Source organism: Physella acuta, unplaced genomic scaffold, assembly GCF_028476545.2.
Source record: "Physella acuta isolate Inbredline_101_S28 unplaced genomic scaffold, ASM2847654v3 ptg000224l, whole genome shotgun sequence".
Lineage (NCBI taxonomy): Eukaryota > Metazoa > Mollusca > Gastropoda > Physidae > Physella > Physella acuta.
In genome coordinates this window covers 576,720-603,183 of record NW_026731743.1, presented here as the reverse complement: position 1 = coordinate 603,183, position 26,464 = coordinate 576,720, and the positions used below count along the sequence as shown (strand labels likewise).

At 32.0% G+C, this 26,464-nt stretch overlaps 1 protein-coding gene across 1 annotated transcript; it reads right to left on the bottom strand.

The window, feature by feature from the left end:
• Positions 1-13,477: 13,477 nt before the first annotated feature.
• On the bottom strand, positions 13,478-25,608 carry LOC131937881 (uncharacterized). The gene is made up of 7 exons (XM_059295577.1): positions 25,522-25,608; positions 22,138-22,301; positions 21,517-21,739; positions 20,651-20,850; positions 15,262-15,490; positions 14,614-14,730; positions 13,478-13,615 (listed from the first exon to the last, which is right to left on the bottom strand). The coding sequence occupies exons 1-7, from the start codon at positions 25,577-25,579 to the stop codon at positions 13,608-13,610; spliced, it is 999 nt and encodes a 332-aa protein (XP_059151560.1). The 5' UTR covers positions 25,580-25,608; the 3' UTR covers positions 13,478-13,607.
• Positions 25,609-26,464: the final 856 nt, after the last annotated feature.

Here is a 26,464-nt window from a genome sequence, read left to right as displayed (position 1 = left end):
CATCCGTTTCATCCGTTTCATCCGTTTCATCCGTTTCATCCGTTTCATCCGTCTCATCCGTTTCATCCGTTTCATCCGTTTCATCCGTTTCATCCGTTTCAACCGTTTCATTCGTTTCATTCTTTCATTCGTTTCATTCGTTTCATTCGTTTCATTCGTTTCATTCGTTTCATTCGTTTCATTCGTTGCATTCGTTGCATTCGTTTCATTCGTTTCATTCGTTTCATTCGTTTCATTCGTTTCATTCGTTTCATTCGTTTCATTCGTTTCATTCGTTTCATTCGTTTCATTCGTTTCATTCGTTTCATTCGTTTCATTCGTTTCATTCGTTTCATTCGTTTCATTCGTTTCATTCGTTTCATTCGTTTCATTCGTTTCATTCGTTTCATTCGTTTCATTCGTTTCATTCGTTTCATTCGTTTCATTCGTTTCTTTCGTTTCATTCGTTTTATTCGTTTCATTCGTTTCATTCGTTTCATTCGTTTCATTCGTTTCATTCGTTTCATTCGTTTCATTCGTTTCATTCGTTTCATTCGTTTCATTCGTTTCATTCGTTTCATTCGTTTTATTCGTTTCATTCGTTTCATTCGTTTCATTCGTTTCATTCGTTTCATTCGTTTCATTCGTTTCATTCGTTTCATTCGTTTCATTCGTTTCATTCGTTTCATTCGTTTCATTCGTTTCATTCGTTTCATTCGTTTCATTCGTTTCATTCGTTTCATTCGTTTCATTCGTTTCATTCGTTTCATTCGTTTCATTCGTTTCATTCGTTTCATTCGTTTCATTCGTTTCATTCGTTTCATTCGTTTCATTCGTTTCATTCGTTTCATTCGTTTCATTCGTTTCATTCGTTTCATTCGTTTCATTCGTTTCATTCGTTTCATTCGTTTCATTCGTTTCATTCGTTTCATTCGTTTCATTCGTTTCATTCGTTTCATTCGTTTCATTCGTTTCATTCGTTTCAAATAGCTCTGACGTATAATGCTGGGGTGCGTTCAAGCTAGGAGAACGATCGGTTTGTAGGTGTTTATGTAATTTTAAAATTTGTGACCAAACGAAAGGATATTTTTGAAAACGTTCTATAGCAATATTATTCTAAATTATAGCAGGAACCGATTGGTAAATGTTTCAAGTCGCTAAGTGGTTGTGTTGCCGAGATATGGGCAAAAAACTGCATTTTTTCGAGGTTTTTTGGCTTTTCCGGGAAATACATGAAAGAAACCAGGAATTTTTATGGCCTATGCTCATCCTCGTAACTTGCTTAACATAAATGCTTTTGGAACTAGTCATCGATATTGCTTTGTTGAGGAGGAGATACGACTTAAAGGCTGCGAACACACATCCATCCATTCCCAGAAAAGACGAGTTAATAAACGCAATTCTCCAGAATGGAAATTGCGCTAAAAAATGTTAATCGGCACATTTATCAAATCGTCGGATAATAACTTGCTTTTGCAGTTTTCCAATGTGGTGTCAACCTTATCCATTTCGTCGGACTGTGTGTTTCATTCTGATCAGTATTAATTGTTTACTGTTGAAAGTTGCAATAGGTGTCCCCCCCCCCCCCTCCCCGTCTCGTAAGTGTTATAATTTCTAATATCGTCAATCGCCCCCCCCTCGTACTGGTTAATTATTGAACATCACACCAAACCTTTTTTATTTCTCTGTAATTGTGCTAAGTTTTCGGTTGGCGCCATAGTTTTAACCTGTGCACCGGTAGTAGCAAAATTTTTCAAACAATCTTGAACATTTTATAACATTTGAGAAATACTATTTTATTTCAAATTTAGTAAGTTTACGTTGACTTTTCAAACCTATTAATCGACGTCCATGGAGATAAAATAAAATCAGGACGGTTAATCTTCCTAACAAAACGAATCAAAGCTTGATTTATTTACGTTTTCAAATTTTAATTATTCTATATGATGTTTAATAATTTCTTTCAGAAATTTCTTTTCAGAAATGTATTTTTAGCTCTTACACGATGTAAAAAATGAAGAGCTTTTATAGTATTCTTCTAACACACTATGAGACACATCGCTTGTTGATAAAACTTCCAGATGTTTTTTGTTGCCTTATTACACGATCTTGTAAAATAGTATGAGCTTTTATGTTTTTCTTTTATCATAGGATGAGACATATCGTTATTTGATAAATCCTCAAGATGTTCTTTTGCTTTTTATGCGAAGAACAAGACTTTTTTTTACCTAAAACAAAGATAAAATTATTAACTAGCTGCGTCTGTTGACTGAAAAAAATAAATAATAGTATTAGTAACATTATACCCAATTATTCGTTACCCCAACGCAACAGTTGTTTACATATACAATATAAACAGCTAGGTAATACAAAACTTAGTAGACATCAAGTTATATTTAAATTTTAAAAAATGACATGCTCTGTTTCAATCGAGTTGTGTGTTTGCATATTTAACTGTGGTCTATTATGAACTGTCTTTTCTTTTTAATTTGTCGGCAAAGTTTCGTTCTTTTTGCATTCATTACAAAAAAATATAATCCAAAAATATACATATAGCCTTCACATAGCCTACACCTTTTTAAAACGTATTAGTTTCTCAACGTTGCAAAAACACAAACTTATAACAACAATTTATAACAGTTAATAACAGTTAATAAAAAACGTACCACTTTGTTATAGCAGGGGAGTAAATTTTAAGAAAAAAAACTGTTAACCTACTTTCGCTTTTAAATTGTATATCTAGTGAAATGAAATCTAATTTTGTTCCCATAGCAAATAGGTTATTATGTCACATCGTCTAAATTAAAATATATTAGAGTTTAAGGTTATTAATCATGTTTTCCTATTTTCGGTACACAGTTTTACAGTAATTATATTCTGTACATCACACATCAGTACGTATTTGTCTTTTTTTTTAACTTGCCGATATTACAGTAATTTAAGGAAAGTTTAAATAAACTTTAATTTTATAAATGAAAATAATCAATTGAAAAAGTGATACTTTTTTAGGGTAGATAATTTAGAGAGAAACAAATATATTGGTTATTATATAATATAACTTACTTTATTTCTAGCTTAGAGTATTTTTTTCCGTACGTTAAATAATTTAATTCGATACATTGTTAAGACTGCGTTGTAATAATTGTCCAAGTAGTTACCATTGTTATCTTTCGATATTGTCTCTTTCCCTTACACACGAGCTTCGGCAGACGGCCGGTCCGTGTTTGGTCGTGCCGCACAGGGGGCAAATAGATCTTTTTTTTTAATCTAATCATCACACTTGACGTGTTTTGAGATGCAGCTTAAGTGCAGTTCACGCAAGGGTGATTTTTTTTAAAGAATGTATTTACAGGTTTCTCTTCCTTTTTTGACAACTATACGTTTTTTCTTACACTCTGACGAACGTTAACAATCTCATTTTAATTTAAATCGTACACGTTTATACAGTTAGCAAAACAAAAACAAAAATTGCTAAATAAAAGAGGATATACGATCTTATCATCTTTCAATTATTCTAGTACATATTGTTTGAAGGTATGTAGGAACAAATATATGGATTATTTTTATTAGAAGTTTTATTTAAATATTGAAAAGGGAAACAAATGTTAAACGTAAAAATACTAACATTCAATATCTGTAAACATTGTTTGTAAAAACATTAAAAGAAATAAGAAAACCAGGACGTTGGTATAATTGTCAATAGAAACACGATCAAATCATGTTGATTTCAGAGCACGCGATGCCTTATTGACGCACTTGTAATGGTTCTGATTGTTATTTGTAGGTGTGTAGGTCTGTAAGTGAAAAAATAACATGTTTATACCAAATTTAGCCTTATCAAGGTAATAAAAATATTTCGGACATTTTCAACCTAATAGAAGGCATAGTCAAAAGATAGACGAGGAGTAGATTGTTTTGTTGTAAATTTTTACAGTTGAACAGATAGTAGCTGGGCCAGTGGTGTAGTTACACGTTGATTTTTCTTCTGCAATGTTTTAGATTCGTAATATTTTTCAGAATGCCTTGAGGTTATCATGAGGGTTTCCACTGCTGTGTTACACTGTTCGTCATTTGACATGAGAGGTCTTGTGTAGATTTACAATATCAACTATTTACGTTACTTTATACTTGTATATTCATTGGAACGTTGGTTAGATGGTGGGACATTTTTGAACCGTTTGCTGAATTAATGCTGCAGTTTCTGATCAGGAAAATAATGTAGGTCTGGATGTGGGAAAATATCTGAAAATTAAGGTGGGTGTGTGTGTGATGGGGGGTGATGATGCAGCGTGGTCTTCTGTACAAACACATTTGTCGTTATGTTGTTGGACAGGGAATTTTTCTTAGAAAAAAAATAGTACTATCTAAAATACAGAAAGTAAAATGTAAAACATACAATAACTTTTCATTCGATCTGCTCATTTAAACATGATATCTACAACATTCCTCTTTATAAAAAAAAAATAAATAAAAAAAACAGTTTGAAATAAGGATTTTAAAAAGACAAATCAATTACAAGTACTTAATTATAAGAACACGAGAACATAGGTTTGGAAAAGAATATATTAACAGCAACACATGCTTTAACGTTTTTCTTTAAAATGGGAAGCAATTCTGTCGTCCTGTCCAGTGTAGCAATTATTTGTTGTTTCCCTTAGAATGGGAGTAAAGCAGGAACGTGGCTCTTTAGCAATATTTTTTTATAGCCATTGATAATTTAGATCGACTAAAATTTAATGCATCGGGTAATTTCTAAGAAAGGATAACTGTACAAATACAACATTGAATGGTATAACATAGTCCCATATGTCAGTTGTCTCATCGCACGTCTCACAACACCTTTGGTGTAAGTGATAAGCGCCAAGGAGACACTCGTTGTTTTGTGTGTACATACAACTAAACAGACGTAAATACAAAGCGTTTCAGTTAAAATAAATAGCACACGATTTAACCCAGGGTTATTCAAACGTGAGGGGGTCGGCGTGGTCGAGTAGGTAAAGCTCATGGTTGCTAAACCGAAAAGTCACGAGTTCGAACCCCCGGGCAGATGAGGCTCGTTAGCTGGGGACAGCCACTCTTCTAGGAAAGACAACTCCAAAATTAAACAACTGCTGCCTTGTAGTTTGTTCTTGGTTGGACAAAGGCTATGGAAGCAAATCCAAAAAGAAAAGCAGGCTGAAATTGGAGTCAATGGCCTCAATGGCGCATAACCAGTTGACACGTAACGCTTAATTGTGTTGGAGGCGTGGTCGAGTCGGCAAAAAGCTCATGGTTGATAAATTTAAACAAAGTCTCGAGTTCAAACGCACTAGCAGATAATTCTCGATCCCCTTCAACACTAGTAATTAAGAACGAAGAAGAAGAAGAAGATTCAAACGTGTGTTACAGTTACACATTTAAAAATACTGAGCCATACAAAAGAAACCTCATTAACATAAAATTGATGTATCAGGAAAACGTCAAGGGGAGGAGATATATTACTTTAGATTAGGAATTGTTAGGTTAGTAGGTAGAAACCTGTATACATATTTATTATCCTGACCAATGAGAGGTGAGAGGACCTGCCATGTGCAAATGTGCAGGAAGTCTATTATTAGATCGTTGAGTAGTTGGAGGTTATAGTAGAATAGTTGGATAAATGGAGTAGTGTATTTACAGTGACATATGTTTTAGAAAGTAGAGTTGCAAAACAATTGCTGATAGTCTAGTTAAGGTGCTAATTAAATCACAAATGATTAATTGTACATAATTGAGAACTGGTAATATTTATACTTTAAACTGAAAAAAACACCAAGCTCTTAACCGAATGACACACGGACTCGTACAAAATATGCCTATAAATAATATATATATATCCAAGAAAAATAAAAGGTTCCCCTTTTCAATTTTACTTTTCTAACTTTTAGCGTTGAATCTTTTACTTTTTTTTCTGTGGAGATTTGAATACAACAATTTTCCTTTTGTATATAAGAGTTTATGCACGTTTAAATTAACTGGGACGTAGATCTATAAAGTTATTTCCTAAAACTTTTAACTAGAAAAAAGCAAGAAGATATTGAAACGCATACTAAATTAATAGATTTCGGAACATTATAGACCAAATCCCAGAATTACACAGACAAATGTACGTTGGTTAAGTTTACTTTTATAAGGTACTCGCCTTTTTACATGTAGACAATAATTTTTTTTTAAACGTTATTATGGCATACATGTACATCATGTTAAACATTGAGTGCCGTTATTTGAAGTGTAAGTTCAGTGTCGACCACAGCGCTGATACATCATGTGATGTTAAAATTGGTCAGAAAAAGGTTGCGTAGGATGAGACGGAGATAAAAGTCATAAATCTGTCTATTTGCTACAATTTGCAACACAGGAAAACAATTAAACAAGTAAAATGACTTAAGTGTTGATTTTCTGAGATATAAATAAAACAATAACCTGGTTGTCATACGTAACAGTTATTTCCCATTAAAAAAATTAAAACAAATAAGAAACGTAATCCATATTTTGCTATTACAAAATTATAAACTGTACTTTATAATGATGAGGGAAATGCGGATTGTATTTTCCTATATTATTTAAAAAATTTGCACACTCATTCTTGAGTATGTAACAGTTAATATTTCGTAGTATTTATAATTATCATTTTTACCTTTTTTTATAAAATGATAACCTCTAAATTCTGAAGTTTTCATTTTAGTGACTAGCAAAAATTTAGCTTAATTGGAGTTTCTCAAACCATGTAATCTTTGGTATTTTCTTTTTTTGTAAAAAAAAAAAAAACAAATTAAAAAAACCAACAATATCATGTTGAAAATAATATGAATCGACATATGCCATCAAGGAAAATGAACGTTTACACATAACAAAAAAAACACATTAATAAGCTCCCTAAATCAACTACTACGGACATTAATACCATGTATGTGTAATATGTTTTTAGTCCTAGATATGTCAACCTATTTACACAGCCCATATTGTAACCATATTCGAAAAACCTCAGTAAACCTTAACTCTACTACAGTGCCAAAACTGGTGGTGATATCATCTAGATCAGGACTAAGATTGTGTACGCAAGGGATGCTAATTCTAACACATATCATAACAGCCAGAATATGTCAACACAAAAGAAAAAAATGTGTTTAGGTACTGTATCACTTAATGTAAGAACCATATTTGCTAAGATATCAACGACAAGAAAATAATTGTGTGTCACGTGACAAAGCTAGGTTTGACCGTTACTGCACCTCATACCATGTATCGGTCCAAGCGATTCTTTAACGTCTGATGCGGGTTACTTGTCTGTAACGGGTCATGGGTGTCAAGTCCATTCTGAAAATCTTGACTTTGATGTGAATTGTCTAGTATCATTAGATTTATTGAAAAACGGTTAATTATCTACTCTTTAGTGCATAAGGTGTTATTATTAAACTTTTTACAATATTTTTAATATCATATTTTGATAGCGTAAGCTATTGATATGATTGCATTTGCTGATGTAATATGTTATATATTACAAGGTGACCCGCGACGTAGCATACGCTGCAATTTAGTTCTTGTGTTTTCTACTATTCAGTGATTCTTAATTTGTGAATTCGACATTAACAAAAATTCAGTAACTGTGTTTAAAAATTAATTTGACTTTATAGACAAATTAGAGAGTTCGTAAATAACGAATCACACTGAGTCTCATATGAAAAAAATCTAAACATATGTGGTCTATCTATAACTAGATTTTGATCAGCTTAAGGATGCCTAAGAAGATAAGAAAAAACTCTAATTGTGTAATAATATATAGATATTCGTAATATTGTTATCAGATACGAATACGGATAAGTCCAATGATGCAGGGAGAGAATACTTCATTAATAAAAGTATGTTGCAAGTATACAACTTGAACATTTAATTAGATATACGTTCAATAATTCTTGAATCGATACGGTGCATGTAAATGTATCTATTCGGGTAAATGAACACTGTAAAGTATTTAGTTTATCGACAATACAAGTTGTATAGGTACAATTGCTATTGATAGGCTTTTGACTTAGTCCTCTTTGCTCCTAATGGAGCATAGGGCCTCCACCATTTCCTTCCATTTCTTCCTATCCTCGGCTATTAATTTTGACATCTCCCAAGACATCCTTGTTGGCTTCAGTTCTTCAAGAAGACTCCTGATGGCACACCGCCTTGAAGTGGTGGGATGGCTTGTGTGCCCCAGCGACCCCCAGAGCTATGCCGGCGGGAGCCTAGTGCTCCTGGCAGGTCTAACCAAGTCGGACAGATCTGCGTGGGTAGGGGCCAGACCAAACGTTTTGCCCTGGTCCTCCAGGTTGGGGGTTGTGCGATGGGCTAACTACTCGTCCACATAAAACAAAAGACAGTTACAGAAACCAAAGCCAAATCCGAAACAAATCCGGAAGAAATGGCTATTGATAGGGTTTTGTTGTTATTCTTAAGGATTTAGTTCATGTCTTACTGCAACGTTTCAGATCCTAGACGTGTGAGTAGAATTTTACGATATTAAAAAGGTGTATTAGAATATAAGCATTGGTATAATTTTAAAATTTTATTATATAGCGTTCATATACATTTTATTTTTTATAATGCTCCATTCTTTGATCAATAAAAATTATAACAGCAATAAAATCCTCTTCACTATCCTACATCTAACAGTAGACGTTACCTACCAAATGGTATTCATTAATCATGCATCAAAACTAATATTTAACCTTGACCCCTAAAGCTTCCAATACTGAAAGGAAATTTTAGGTGACGTCAGTTTGACATCTAAGCGATACCGAACAGTATCGATATTTTTTACTCGTTAGGTTGTTATGATCAGTATTTAGAATATTCCCTACATTGGGAATAAGGGTTATCATAAAATTGTGCATGTTAGATGTATATAGACATTATATTTCAGTGTTCTAGTGAGAGAAGCCAAGACAACGTATTTGTTAACCACTGTCTGGCGGCTAGAACTAGGTTACGGTTAAGTTTGGTAACGAGAGCAGCCGTTGTATTATTGAACCGTTTTTTTTTTTGTTGATTACAAACTGACCTATTATAAAATGCTAATAGTTGACGATGGTAAGAAATAGGCCTAAGTTATCATGCACCATAAGGGCAGCTATATTAAAGATCTGCTTCATTTTATTGAGTGTCCAAAAGGCAAGTTCTCTCATTGTCCGTAATATAGATTACCATCAGCTGATAACATAAGTGTAGTTGGAAATTACGTTTTTATGGTGAGACGTATAGACAATAGATGTGTACTATTATGGCACGCATTGCCAATATTAACATGCAATAGTTATCTGCCGTGAAAGAAACTATAACACTCAAGGGGCGCAATCCATAAATCTTGAACAAATTTTGCGTTACAAAAAAGAACGATTCGAATGCCATAACAACATTTTTTTTAATAATCTTCAACTACTAAAATTGTATTATAATACATGTTTTGCCGATTAAGATCCAAGTTCTAATTTTCAAATTTTATTTTCGTTTAAATTGACAGCCTTTAACTAAATTAATCGAGTACTTTATTCACATGGGATTGCTTCGTTTAAACATCGATACCAGGCACCTTCCAATCGAACGAAATCATATACCTCTGTTTATTACATGTTCTTTATGTCCTTAGATGTAAACCATTACATCATAAACTATTATTTTACCAGTATATATATTATATATATATATATATATATATATATATATATATATATATATATATATATATATTGTAATGTTATCAACACTGGCCATAAGTAAACGCCACAGCCAATTCATATTGCATATGTTATAATATTTTATCCTAATATATAAAAGCCCATGTGCGCACTTAATTATGCAACAGGAAACGTATTTATAGTTGTGAAAAAGAACCCATGAAACAATGACGTCACTAATGTTTATACATTTGATTTAGATCTACGTACGCTATGAAATGTATACAATACAATACAATTAGAAATCTTTATTTGTTTAGCTATGGAACTGGCTAATTTGGGATAAAAATATTAATTTGAAAGAATACACATATAAGCGTAAGTTAAGCTTTTCAAATACGTCTTTCATTCTTCCGATTTGATACTATAAAGAAAGTAACTACTTCATTCAAATTTGATCTAGATCTATAGATCTACTCATCAAGACGTACGCTATGACATATATACAATTTTATCGGTCAAACTAATACACATTTCTTAAAAACAACATAATGGCAATTGAATGGCTAGATTTTTAACCAAATCATTTAAGTCACTTAATCAGTGCGTGCCTGTATAATGTTAAATGCGTCGGATATTTAGCTAATTAGTTATTTCTTTGCTTTGTCACTAATATCGTTCGGCGTGTAGTAAAGCACATTGCGTTTTAACGAAAAACTATTTCATAAATTATTTTCTCAAACAAGTACAACATTTTAAAATATACAGGCCTATAATTCACGTGAAACGGGTACCGATGGCTAGTATATATATAATAAAAGTATTAACATCAAAATAAAAAAAGTAATTCATCTTAAATATTTTGATAATTTGCTAAAAAGAAGAAATTGTGTTATAAATGAATGAAAATAAAAATAAAAAATAGGTGTTATTAAAATATTCTATTATATATATATATACATATATATATATATATATATATTATATATATATATATATATATATATATATATATATATATATATATATATATATATATATATATATATATATATATATATATATATGTATATATATATATATATATATATATATATATATATATATATATATATATATATATATATATATATATATGTGTATATATATATATATATACATATATATATATATATACATATAGATTTATATATATATATATATATATATATATATATATATATATATATATATATATATATATATATATATATATATATATATATATATATATATATATATATATATATATATGTATATATATATATAATTATAAAGTAATTAGCTAATAAGAAATAATTTCTTAAAATTCACAGTTCTCATTCCTCTTTAAACATTTTACATTTTGTTTAAATATACAACGTTTAACTATATAAAGTACATACTTTCTTGACATGGAATAGTTTCATTAAATCAATATTTCTATTTGAATATTTGATCAAAACGATTTATTACTGTTTAACTAAGTAGGCTACATTAATTATAAATTATGTTCTACCAAGAATAACAAGAACAATATATGTCTAAGTGTGGTCTTCAGATCTGCGTCATATTGTTGTTTTCTATGACTGGGGTGTAAAGGGACCAGTGTTTAGATCGCGCATGATTGTACAGGGGACATTCGTGGAGGACGTGCTCTGTATTCTCCGGGCCATGTCACAAGAGCAAAGAGCAAGTTTTCCAACTTTTAGTTTTTTAAACGTGTGATGTAACAGTGTGTTACTGCCTGTTTGGAAGCTAAATATAGCATTACTTTGTTCTTTGCGGCTTAAATTGGGAAGCCCATCATCTTTTGTATAATTTGAGAGCATTGTTAGATGACATTTGAGATTGTTTGATTTTTTTTATTTAAAAAAAAATGTGGATGTATCGAAATTGTTTTACCCTCTCCCATTTTTGCCAGCCATTCAGCAAACTCATTCCCATGTGTCTGTGCGTGTTCGCGATCAACTACAACACAATCATGATGCAAATATTGTTTATCATTTCTAGAGCTGTCCTGAGTGACTATGTTTATGATACTAGATTTCTTAGAGATTACAGTTCAGAGGAATACAATGTCATACCTTGGTTTTTTTTTTGTGTGCTTGTCTTGTTGTTAGGTACAGTACTTGGATTAGTATGTCTAATTGAAAATGCATTAGAGAAAAGATTTGTTTATCGTCGTCGCAAAAACCTTTTTACTTTCTCGTATATAAGAAGTATAGAGAAAGTCTTGTAATCGTGCAAACAAAACAAAAAAAATAGAGATTTTTGCAAATCTCGACGTTTTACATTTCCCTGAGTCGGAAAAACATAGTTTTGCAATATTTTCAGTATGTCTGTGTGTGTGTGGAAGGGGGGGGGGGGGGTATTTTGTTTGGTGGGGTAAGCGGGAGAGGGGAAACTTGTCTGGTGAACGAGGTCACTTTGTAGAAACACAAACAAGCTTTTGTCATCTCTTCGACCTCTTAAAGCAGTGGTTCCCAAACTTTTTCGAGTTGCGACCCCTTTTATAAAAAAAATAAGTGACCCGCGACCCCCATATAATTAAAAAGTCGAAATTAGTGAGGGAACTAATAAGCACTAAAATATGATTTTCTAGTAGACATTCAATATTTTCTGACTAGGATTCAAAGGAGGCAGAATTAGTGAGACTGTATCAAAACTCATTTAAAGCAAACGAGCCGACCCGCGGCGTATCATACGCCGCTATTTAGTGTTTTTTTTCAACTTTTCAGTAATTCATAATTTGTGAATTTGACGTTACCAATGCTGAAACTGAAAATATTTGCTTTAAAACACTAAAACCCTCCTTTCCCCCAACCCCTGCTCACCCCCTCGTGAAAGCAGCCTCTACTTAGTTACCTCCCCTAAGTTTAAAATAGTTTCAAACTAAATTATCTGCCCCTAGTAGCCGTCACTAAACCCGTCTCTACGGTTTGTAAACATTTAACGTGAACCACAGCTCACCAGACCATTTGGGGGGGGGGGGGGTAGCAATAGAGAGGAAGAGAGGGAACTGCAAGGCGCGCTTGCAGCTTGTTTTCTAACGTCTCCCAGAAGAGAATTATATATACAGATTTGGCCTGTTGCCCAGATGAACAAGACTTGATGCCTAGAAGAAACTCTGGCCCTCGAACTGATATCTGATAGTTAATGCGGCCCTCGGGGTGGAGAGTTTGGAGACCCTTGTGCTAGACTGTTAACCGGAAAGTCCCGATGTTCTAGTCCGGTTTCAAGTCAGCAGAATGTCCAAGAGTCCACCCACAAAATAAAGGCGGCTCGGATAAGTGCTGACAACATTATCCCTTCATATGCAATATATCTAAAACATGTGAATTCTGCTGCATCTGTCCCATGTGTTATGGGCACAAACATGTTGATTATAGAGAAATATTATTTAAAAGGAGTCACGTAAGGTATGCATTATAATACATTCAGCAACTTAAAACAAGACGTATAATAATTAGACCGGCACAACATGCGAGCACTACTTTGACTATGTGTCTAATAAAACAGGACAACAGCGTAGTACCACCACAGCAGGACATTCACTTCTTACATCGAAGCTACTTGCAGATACTCATGCGGTATTAACACCAAAATAACCAAGGTAAATATGACACAACATGTTTGTAAGGAATAGACGTCCTTGGTAAGAAATGAAAATAATGATAGTAAATAAATGTAATCAAAACTTGATTTATTTGTGTTTACAAATTTTAATGTTTTAATCAAATATTAAGTTTTTTAAAGATGTTTTTGCTGTAGCGTTGATTGTTTTCATCTAATTTTCATGCTCTTGTGTCTATTGAAATTTTAAGCTTTGATGGTTAGAGCTTTGATGGTTTCCTTATAGCTCACTATTAGATATCGCTAGTAGATAAGACTTCCTGGTGTTTCGTTGCATTTAAGCAAGGAACAAGAAAATTATTCACCTAAAATTTAAAAAGTAATCATAAATAATAAATTATTTAAACGTGTATTTTGAGTTAGAAGATTAAACGTAAAAGCAGCACGATACACAATTATTTACTACCTTAAACCTAAATTGGCTAAAATATATAATATGAGCCGGTATGACAGTTTCAATAGATGTTTCCTATCAATCATCTCTTATCATTATAGTATATTTCAAATAATTCACTATTTAATCGACATTGGCTAAATAAAGTACGAAAATGGCAACCTTGTTTGCATCGCACTGTCTTATTAAAAATAAGGTTTTGTAGTTTAGTATGCATTGATTTACATTTCTGCATTTATTGAAAGTTTTGATTTTATATTGCATTCAAGCTTATATCAATAGAAAACAATTATATATATATATATATATATATATATATATATATATATATATATATATATATATATATATATATATATATATATATATATAAATATATATATATATATATATATATATATATATATATAGAGTATAGTTTGTTTTAAAACACATATTCTCAAGAAAAATGAGTTTTAGAAAACGGTGCAAAATATTATGTTCAAACATTCATAAAATTAGATATAAGTTACCACTATAATTAATGCATCAGAGCTAAGGATTTGATAGCTAAAAACAGCAATGAAAAGGATTTTTTATCTAGCACTTTAAATACACCATATTAGGTTAGTTTACTTATGTGTATTTTAGTTCTGTAGCAACTGTATCCAAGGTTTATGCTTTGTTGTGTATCTATTTTAGAATAGATTGTAGATAGTCTAAAATTCATTTGTGTTATTTATTCTTAGTTTCGTAAATTTTTTTGTTTGGTCATTTGTATTATTTATTGAGTAACGCACTGTATAACCCGTAATATTCAATACGTCAATGACAGCTCATACTCTAGATTATGCACTTAAAATTCTTTAAAATAAAATAGGGCACTATTCTTTAAAAGGTGTTGATTATCAAAAAGAAATCGTATATTACCTCTATAAAATTGTAGCAGAGTCCATGAGAAAATCAGCAACCCGAAGATTTGGCTCTCGGTAACTATCTTGAGTGAGCTCCCGTTTTTGGTGTATAGCATGGCTTTAATACCTGAAGCTATACACAGGGAGATACATTTAGTTCACATGAAAAAGATGCATTAAACATTTTAATATAATAAGAAGAATATCACATGAAGTTTTCCGGCTAGACTTTGCTTCAGCCATTTAAAGCCATGTCTAAATATAATTGTTCATGTTGTTTTCCACTATATCACACAATCAATTTTAATTTGTATTTATTTTCTTAAACCTAACGATAGACTAAAATATAAATGGAAGCGAATGTTTAATTGTGAAAAATGATTTTCGTTTGTTTATCTCTCAACAGATTGAGGGTTTTTAGTGATATTTTCAGAGTCCGGTAATATGCTTTTTTTCTATATGCATCTGCACTCTTAAATATAATCATACATAATAAAGTAGTATTGGATTATAATATTTCAATTTACAGGCAGCATAGCACGCTCTTATCTAAGGGTCAGCGAAATACTGTAAACTTACGTTAGAAATAGCTTATATTAAGCCATTTGTTTCTTTAATATCGGTCTAATAATACTGAATAACATATTGGAGAGACGCTTCTCACCTGATAAATAATGACACCTGGAAGTTAAATGTTTGGCATCAGTAAGTTTGTCAAAGTAAGTTACACTGCAACAGTACCAGCCAACGTCTTCGGTATTTAGTTCCCAAATTGCCAAAAGGAGTCGCACTTTATCTTTGTCCATTCTCTTGTTAGGCTTAACGTCTTTATAATATCGGGACACAGCCCATCTATCTTTTATACGAGGTTTGATCAGAAATACTGATGGTTGCTGTGGTAAAAAATGTATTGGATTTAAATTAACTAAAATGTTTATAACTATATTGGTGGTTATGTGCTTAAAGTAGATAGATGTTGATGTAATGATGCAGAGGCGTATAGCATTTTTCAGGCTAGTTGGAGCGACAAGCCGAGAAAAGGCTTATATATATATATATATATATATATATATATATATATATATATATATATATATATATATATATATATATATATATACGTTTGTTTTAGCTGTAAAAACTGCTTCGCTAAGGTAAGACATTTATTCAAACATTACTGTGTGGTAAACAAAACAACAAAACACAAAATGTAACACAAAATATACACACAACACAACCAAAAACAAGACACGCAACAGAATATTTTTTGTAGTTAGCGTAAAAAAATCATTTGACGCATTACAATATAAATTAAGACAAGCGAATTACAGTTGAGGAAATAATCACTTTCGTAATAAAGATGTGTCTACACATTTAGTTATAATTGTCAATTTCAAGCCATAAAAATAGTTACTATATTATTTAATATTATTAGTCTTTGATTTCACAATTAAATATTGTCTAAAATACAATCAGAATCAAATATATTTCTTTATAAATGCTAAAACATCACAGCATAAATTTTAGAAATGTTTCACTTATTCTCAATCTAAAAGTTGGAAAATTCTGAGCAGTGGCGTAGCGAGGTCGGGTGTCACCCGGTGCGCAATTAATGGTGTCACCCCCAAGAGTCGTAGCGACCCTTCCTGGGGACAAACTTTCAAATTTTTGATTTGCACCCTTCCCCCCTCAAATTTTTCTCTTTATATTTTGCTATTTTTTGTTTGTTTTTTGCCTTGGTGTCAACCCCCCTAAATGGTGTCACCCGGTGCGATCCGCACTCCCCCCTAGCTACGCCTCTGATTCTGAGTGATAGTCCACAGTATGTGTGTGTATGTGTGTGTGTGTGTTTCTGTAAACACGTTAAATTGAGTACCATTACAGCCTGTTTGTTGAAATTTCAAATATAAGTATTATATCAAAATCGTAGACCGGTATCAACTTTTGAGCGATTCCGATAATCGGAATTGGGACGTTTTGTACTTTGAATTTTTCAAAAGCCTATAACTTGAGTGCTGTTTCTGATAGATAAATAAAATGTCACATGTAAGTAAAAGATCTAATTTTCTGCCTTCTATCAGATTTTGAATAATGTCCGTTGACCGGAAATAGCAATTTTCGCTATTTCCGATTTTTAAAAAAAAACGCATGTGCATTTATAAAATTAAAAAAACGGGAGTGATCTCCCCTAAACTTTCTCAAATATTCTTATATAACACTACGTGGGATGGCAACTCGGAATATAGACGTGGTTTTTAATTACTTAAACTTTTAAATATAGAATAGAATCCTGTAGAAAAAAGAATAGCGCACCAAGCGAACGCCAAAACAACATGTGCATAATAGTGCCGAATATTATTAGTACTTTATAAATTGACATGCGTTTTTTGAGAAATCGGTAATAGCGTAAATTACTACTTCCGGTCAACGGAAATGACTCAAAATTCGATAGAAGGTAAATAATTAGATATTTTACTTACATTTGACATTTTATTTATCTATCTGAAATAGTACTCAACAGCTATTTTATGGTACTAACCCTTCGAACATCAGATTTTTTTTTGCAGGCACCTAGATAAATGGTTTGGCCGTTTAGGAAAACTGTGGGTTTGACTAAAGGCGTTCGACGAGGGCTAAAAAGTGAGCTTTATTACGAAACAAACTTCCCCGACGACCCCCATTGAAATTTTGTGAGGTGGTAGGAGATCGCCTGGGGTGTCATAAAAACTCGCCATGTCCGGGAAAAATCTGGAAACGGGTCAAAACTGACCAGTCGTATTTCCCAATATAATCTTTGTATTTTATGGGAAAAACAGTAGTTAATTTGAAGAACGATTTTATGGTACCCTCCGTACATCAGATTTTTTTTTGCAGGCACCTAGATAAATGCGTTGGCCGTTTAAGAAAACTGTCGGTAAAAAGTGACCGCGAGTGAAAATTTCTTTATATTACGAAACAAACTTTTGCCGAACGACCCTCCCCCCCCCTTGATATTTTGGTAGAAGAAAGCCTAAGGGTGTCAGAAAAAACTGGTCAAAACCTGACCAGTCGTATTTCACTATATACTCTATGTGTTTTATTTGATAAACAGGGTAATTTCAACACAAAGTTTAGGGTAAGAACCTTTTTATATATGTCTAATTTTTTGCATGCGTCTCTATAGATGACTAGACCGTATGGAAAAAACTTTGGTCAGACTCAAAGCCCTCAGCGAGGACTTTAAAATGACCGCTAGTGAAATTCTCTTTATATGAGAAATATACATAAATAAATTGACGAACGGTCTCCCTAATATTTTGTGAGACCGTGCACAAACCCCGGAGGATAACAAAAAAAAACCCATTATTCTCGCCAAAAAAAACCCATTAGGGTCGTTAGTTTTGTACAGATGACATATTTTCTTATAAACAATTGTTTGTGAAAAAGTAAACAAAGGCATACGTCTATCGTTCAATTTCAAGGGGGGAGGTAACTTTTTTAAAACAATTATTTTTCAAACAATTGTAAACTATTTTAAACATAAACAGAAACTAACGAAGTATTGCGTTTGTTTCAGTAAAAAATTAAGTTGTTAATTAAGGTACGTATCCTAATTAAATAAATTTATTTATTTTAAAAGTCAATGTTAATATTAATTATGAGATATACTGTTCTGTAGTTCTAATTCCATTATAGTCATACATTGCAAACCTTCCAACATTTTCTCTGAAAACGGACTTTAAATAACAAACAACAACAACATTTTCTCTAAAATTAGCATTACTGTTTAAATATAAGCACTCCACACCTCAACCATCAATAAATAATTAGTATTCAAATTCTCAAATGTTTTTGAAAACCTAAGCGAAGCTAGGTAGTATGTCTAGTCAAAGATAAGCGAAACTGTATTCTACGGGGGACACATTAACGTAAACAATTACCCTGTGTTTCTAGACTGATCTTAAAAGCCAAAGTTAATGAGCCTCTCGTATAAAAAAGGAAGGCTGAAATGGGCCTGGTAACTCAAGCATAGTTTACACTTGTGAATTAGATCGATAGGTGAGTGGTTGGCTGTCTATGTCCAGAAAGAAATAAACGAACTGCAGTTGTACAGCACTAAAGTGGACAGTACATGCTTGGTGCTGATATAAGCGACGATAAGTAATATAAGACATAGACTACAAATCTACTTGAGATGTGTTGTTTTAAATGTGTCATTTAGGGTACATAATATAACAATTTTCAATTCGTTGTTTCGGTAATGGGTTTGCTGTTTTGTGTTTGTTGCGGAACTTGTTTTAAAGTTAATTTTATTATTCTATTCTCTGTTAAAGGCGCGACTATCCTAAAAATGATTTTAGAGCGACATGCAGCTCATCCTTGCCAAGCTTTTACTCCTTTTCATACTTTTTTTGTGTGGTGAAAACGAATGTGGGAAAGGAAGTCACTGGACGCAGACGTCCAGGAAAACATGTTGTTCGGCGGTGCGCTAGAGCACGTTTATACACGGTCATTTGTTTCGTAAAGCCATTTGATAAAGCGTTACTTTTTTGTTTCCATTTCATTTGTGTAGGTGATTTGTTCGTGTTTGTGATTTGCGTTGTGTTTGCGTTTTGTTTGAATTTGCGTTTGCTTTCTTTTTTGCTTGTATTTGTGTTTCCATTTGTCGTCTGTATTTACGTGTTTGTTTCTTCTTTCGTGTTTGCGTTTGTGTTGGGTTTGTGTTTTCTTTTGTGTTTGTATTCGTCTTTGCGCTTGTGAATGCGTGTTCTGTATTACGTTTGCGTTAGGTTTGTGTTTATTTTTGCGTTTTGGTGTTTGTTTGCGTTTGTTTTCATTTGTATTTGTGTTGTGTTTTTTCCGTCGGTACATTTTAAAAATATTCACCTTTGCGAAGCACGGATATGCAGCAAGCTTTAATATATCAGATAAGGGGTCATCCATTTATGACGTCCATACGGGGGGGGGGGGGGACGCGTATTGACAGGGGGAGGGAGGTAGTTGGCCCAATGTGGACGTCCACACATTTAATCTAACATTATTTTTGGTAGTGTGAAAGAAAAATATTTCCTTGCGAAGCTAACGTTCATCTGTCCTATCTCTCTGGCCCACCACCCAGCTTGGGTCTATGCCCTGGCTTAACCTCGAATACAATAGGATCCAATTACGTGTTTCCCCACATTTGCATCCCAGGTCAAATACCAGGCGACCTGCATTGCCCCTAGCCTGAACTTCTCTAGATAGGCGGGGTCATCCCAGTTCAGTTGTGAGGCGGGAGAGGGGTGGAGTGGGGCACGCTGTCCCTGTTCAGGTGTGGGACAGGAAGGGGGTGGGTTAATACACACTAGCATCAACGTTGAACTCAGTAATATAACAGTGTCAATGCGACTAAAAATGTGCGAAATAATGGCTAGTCAAAACACCGCGAAATATGCTAAATTCATTGATTTGTATCAAAAGGCTTATCCTTCCAAATTAAAATATCAACTTTTTATTGTAAATCTAGACACGAAAATCAATAAAACATATTTGTACCGGTATGTGTAATATTATATACATTAAGAGTATATACACACTTAATGCAGTAGTTTGAGTAATAGTGGAAGAAGATTATGCAAACACTTATAGTCAGTGTTGACGTCCATGGGGGGGGGGGGGGGTCCGTCAAAAGTGACGTTTGTGGAAGGGGGAGGGGGGGGGGGGTCCAAAATCGCAAAACTGTGTGCACGTCATAAATGGATGACCCCTAAGCAGGAGTATTGCCGGACTGCAGTATGTTTACAATGTTGTTTGCTTAAGAAATAATAAAGTTGTTGATGAAAAGGGGAAAAGGTGATAGATTATCAAGGCATGTCAAACCATTAGGTTATAAAACAAAATACAAAAATATTTTTAAAAAATAAACTTTATCAATTGGAGCATACTGGAAACGTTAAAAAAAGGTAAAAAAGTATACTAGAAACAACTTTTAGATACTAGATACTATTTTATCAAACACGTTTTTTAGGTAAAGCTTAAATTATAATCTGTATTAATACCGACTTTTAAATGTTTTTTTTTTAACATACACTTACTTTATAACTATTCCAATATGATCTCAATGTATACAAAAAATAGGAGTTCGGATCAAAGTCTTTATTTTGCCAAAACATCGTCAAGTTTTCAACCTCTGTTGCTGTATCAGGAATTCCCGCGAGATTAGGGGTACAATGAATCCATTTAAAGGTTAGTTCTTCCAAAAAATCGCTTGGTTCAACTATAGAGTGATTTGTAACTGTAATTTTTTTGAAAAGGAGAAGACAATGAACCTAAGTTTACACTCATCAAAACATAACAACATTACAAATATAAATTTAATATATATATATATATATATATATATATATATATATATATATATATTTATATATATATATATATATATATATATATCTATCTATCTATCTATCTATCTATCTATCTATCTATCTATCTATCTATCTATCTATCTATCTATCTATCTATCTATATATATATATATATATATATATATATATATATATATATATATATATATATATATAATGTGTTTGTATGTATGCATGTATATTAATGTACTTCGTTTTTCAATTTAAAAAAAATCACTCCGAATTAGACAAGAAAAGCTAGTAAGTACATTTTTTAGGTAAAGCAAGAAACATTTATGAATTTTCTTCAGTTGTAGTTTCCTTTAAAGGAAATATTATATGTTCAAAAACATTGATACTATTAAAGGAGAAAATGGAATAACCTAATAAAAATATATACCAATATATTACGTATTATTTTAAATTTCATTGTTTTTTCTTCTTTTTTTTAAATTAGGTTTTTCTGTAAATTGAAATTTAAAAGAATAAGTAACAATATTTTAAAAATAAGAATATTGATAGTAACAAAATGTGCCTTAATAAAATAAACCAACCTATAAAGTCCTCACAACGTTCTGAGGGCCGTTGTATTTCTCCGTTCTGGATGATGTAGCTAGAGCAGCAAAACTCGCCTTGGTCATCGAGGGTGATATTTATCATATCGATTTCCAGCCTGACTTTGTCCCTATCAAAAAGTCCAAAACTGTTCTTGGGATAGTGTCCAGAAACATTAGTTCGCCAGTGAGTGTTTACACCAATAGTTCTGTTAGTACCGAACTATACAAAGATAAAAAAATAACAACGTACAATGATAAATATAAATGACCAAACATAGTTCGACAATTAAATATCTTATTTTATGTGTGCTGCTCCGTTAGTTTTGATAACTTGCTAACGTATTACAACAAACATAAACTTACACACACACACATACACACATACACACACACACACACATACATACATATATATATATATATATATATATATATATATATATATATATATATATATATATATAATTTTATATTTACATTTATGTTCATATTTTGTTCTTCTTTTTGTTAGTAATATTCAAGTATTTGCTATTTAACAAGTCATATCGATTTTAATTTCAAGACCAATTAAGTACCAAATGTATTTTCAAATACGAGCTTCCAGTCTACCTAAATTACCTTGGTACTGAACTCGTAAAAGAATTGTTTATTCCAACACAGCTCCAACGCAAAAATGCCTTCAGGGCTGCCATTTTCAGGGACACCGGCAAGATCAGAATCACAGAAAACAGTAACTTCTGAACCTAGCTTTACTTCTTTTGGTACTATTGATTTATGCAGTACTGAAATAAAATTACTTAAAGCTTTAATTGAGCATATAATAATGATTTTCTTTTCTCGAAATGGCCAGCCCAAAAAAATAAAAAATAAAAAATAAAAACATCAATAATTGAATTTAAGCGGTGCATTGAAATGAGATGTGCACCCTGTTGCTGTTGCATATATATAGCAGGAATCCCGTCCTGCGCGCCAAAGCGGTCTCATAATTTGAAACATTCGAGGAAACAAGTTATGATAATATTAAATTTGTATTTGATTTGAAAGAAATAACTCATGTATAAATGAAAATATGATACAATTCAATGTAGCTACTTTTGTATTTATATACATTTATGATTATTAATGGTGTATTTTGGTACTGGTGATCTCATTTTCTGATTAGATCTTTTAAATCGAAAGGAAGATTACGTCATTCTCAGAGTGACGAAACTATGCAGGATTGAATCTTAACACGTTAAAAATATTATTTGATGTTTTATAAACGCCATAGTCAATGATCCAACTGGTTGTCTTGTTAGCTTAGGTAGTATCTTTAGATGCTGGATCTCAATATCCGATTGGATTATCAGTATATTCAGATTACGTCATTCGCAAGGTGACGCAACTGTAAAGAAGGGTATTTAAGTTTTTAAATGGTGGCTTTTTAAATCTTAAAGAGCGTTATTCATTGTAAACTATGTTGGTGATATCTGTTTTAAATTTTAGTAGACCTCCGATTTTTTTTTGTGTGGAAAATTTCCTGGGAGTATTCTCATTATTTTGTTGACAACTGTAGGCATTTTGTAACAGATATGTAATGGACAATGCGAAACAACCAATTAAATACTATTGGCAAAATAATCTAAACATTGTAAATTCTTCTGATTATTGAAAAATCAATTTTCCTTTTTTTTAATTATACAGCCCTTATCAGACCTAGTGAGTACTTGTGCGCCGAAAATGAAATTTGTTTTCGCAGAAAGCAAATCCCGGGAGTACTCTAATCACCTCCCTGAAGTATTTGACGATTGGATGAAAGGTGAAGTAATGAATAATTAATAAACAAATCCACAAACCAACAAACCCACATACTCATAAACTTAGAAACAAAGAAACCTACAACCATACTTATATATATGGATAGAGAGAGAGAGAGAGAGAGAGAGCGAGAAGGAGAGAGAGAGAGAGAGAGAGCTAGTGATAACCAAAGCGACAATAATATTATCTCTCAATAAAATGTGTTTTCCAATCTCATAAATATACAATTTTTAAAGGTTTGACTTTATCGTTAAGACCCCGAATAGAAAATGTAGACTCATATGACATAACATTTAAAATTCATCAAATATGCGAGAAGTGGAACATGGGTAGTAAGAATTGAGTCGTTCAGGAAATGTGTAACAGTCATGGTTCATGGAAGATTATGACCACACAAATATCTGAACAATTAAAAACCAACCAACAAATACAATTCTTCCATTAAAATGAAAACTGAATGTGAGATACTGAACGGCTGTTGTAAGAATTGGGACATTTTATTCCAACTCTCACCGAAGTAGTTAGTGAAACAATTGCAAATTTAAAACAATATTTTAAAAACACGAATAGATAGTTACGCAATTAACCCTAAAAATGTCGACTCTATTCAAATGATTGTGAAGATACAAAATAAGGTTTTATGGAAATCTCTGTACTGCTTTAACTCACAAACTGCTGGCGCGGGACGAACCATATTGACAAAGTTTATTTTTTTTTTTGCTTTATTTTATGCTGGAACATGGAAGTTTTGGTCCAAAATTAACGAAATAATTCATTGTTCAAAATTTTACTTTATCACACTTTTTACGACTCTCCTCAATGTGAATCAGATAACGTAAATATGTATAGATTAGAACTAAAATAAAGTAAATTATCATAAATTAGCTTAAAAAGTCTATATAATCATACTAAATGAACTTAATAGAAGTATGTATGTTCAATAAAGTTATCTAGGTTTAGTAAGGCTACATTTTGAAATTGTAAAAAATAGATTTTTGTTTAATAATAGGTTACAGAATTGTACCATTGAATAATATACAAAATTTAAGTTTAATATGCTCTAGTACAGTAGTAGTATTATAGTATTTTTAACCCTCTTAGTATAAGAATAATATAAATAACAGAATCAAAAAGTAATTGTAAAGAGCTGATTTTTTTTATCTCATTAGTTATCGTAATATATTATTTTGTATAATCTTTGATCTTTTTACTCATGAAATACAGGATATTAGTTAATAGTCCCTAGAGCCAAAAAATGTCAATAGTCGTAGATGTTTTACACTTCGAACACTTGCCCGAATGCGACAAACGCTCCAATGGACACTTGCCCGAATGCGAACGCTTAGCATTTTTAAACAGTCGTGTTTTGAAACTGGATTTAAGCTTTTCGTCGTTATTTAAACGTATGCTATAAATTTTTATAAAATAATTTTTAAATTAACTTACATTAATTGTTGTAAGAGCACATTAGGCTAAAATATTTTTTAAAAAATCGCTATTTAAAAAAAAAGATCAATATATATGGGATTGAGGGTTGTGGTTGGATTAGGTTATTTTTATGTTTGACAGATCTGGCTTTTTTGTAGAAGTTGAATGGGGGAGGGGGGGTGAGAGAAAAAACTTGACATAATTTATAGACCAACCCCATTAAAAATAGGTTGAAAATATCCGATCTGGATTGCTTAGACATATTCAAACAGTATTGTAAGTGTTGATACTAATTAGCCTTTAATCATTATTTCGATGGGGTATAGCCTAGTAGTTTATTTATATAATATAATATAACACACCTGTCACTACAACACACTGACTTTATTCATCGAAATTAAAAATAAAAGTGTTCGTCTATCAACTATTATTTCGCTATTAAGAATTTGATTTAATTTATTTAGACTAAATAAAACTGGAAGTCATTTTGTACTTATTTCACTACTGTAAAATGTTCAATTTTTCTTGAAAAATGTACTTTCTGGTAACAAACATATGGAACTGATTGGATTTCGCGCATTTTTTGGCGAATATTATATTATTAATGTAATGCTTACATTAGTTAGATTTAATACTGTATAGAATGACTGTATTATTGGTTTATTGGACGTACAATAATACGTTTTCTAACTTAAGGTAGCGCTAGTTCTGTGTACCTTATCGCTAGTTTATAGCTCAACCTTGTAAAAGAGTTATAGACCTAAATTATGAGTTTACCTTGTGCTGATATGGACCAGACACCCAGGAATGCTAATGCTACCGTAATCAGAGCCATGTTTGCTTGTTCCCTATCTCTTTAATTTTATGATTAATTACGTTCTTTGATTTCCGTTTTTTATCTTGAAGTCGAAGACCCAATGCAAATGTTTTAAATGCGCACCAATTTTACGTGTAACAAAAAATGCACGCCTTTATTTAAAAACAAGCAATCAGTACCCGTTGCACGTAAATTGTATACTTATAACAGGTAGAAAAAGTCTATGTAATCATACTAAATTTAAAAAAAAAAAAATTTTAAACATATAGAAAGCGAAAAAATTATAGCTACATTTTCAAAAATTAAAGCCGTTTGGGAACCATCGATTACACTTTTTTTCATATTTTTGTATTGTACATAAGCCGTTAAAAATGATTTTAAATTATTGTATAAATTTAAATATTTAATAAAACGCCCTCAACCCCACCTTAAACTGAACTGTAGTGGCCAGGGAGATTAAAACGATGGAAGTCATAACATGTATTGTCCATGATAAATATGGACAAGGTGATACAAGAAAACAAAATGGCGAACAATGGAATATTTTCAGTTCGATTCAGGCTTTAAAAAATCGTTTGTATCCCTTTTCGTTACAGTTGTCGTATTTTTTAATGACTGTTATGCTCAGATTATCAATAACAATATTCTTACTAATTGTTACCATTTTTTTTTGTAGAATGTTTTTAAAGCACGTTTCATTATTTTTTTAGGCCTGTGACTACTCGCTGTGACACTACACTAGTGAGTTATATGAGTGCTCTAACTGCTAAGCTAGAGATCTAGATCTAGCTAGTTTCTAGTTCTAGATCTTATCTAGATCTAGAGTGTAGATTATCTAGAAATTTTTCGGGGGGATGGGCGTTTTCCTTTATATCATACAATCAATTTCCTTTTGCATTTTAT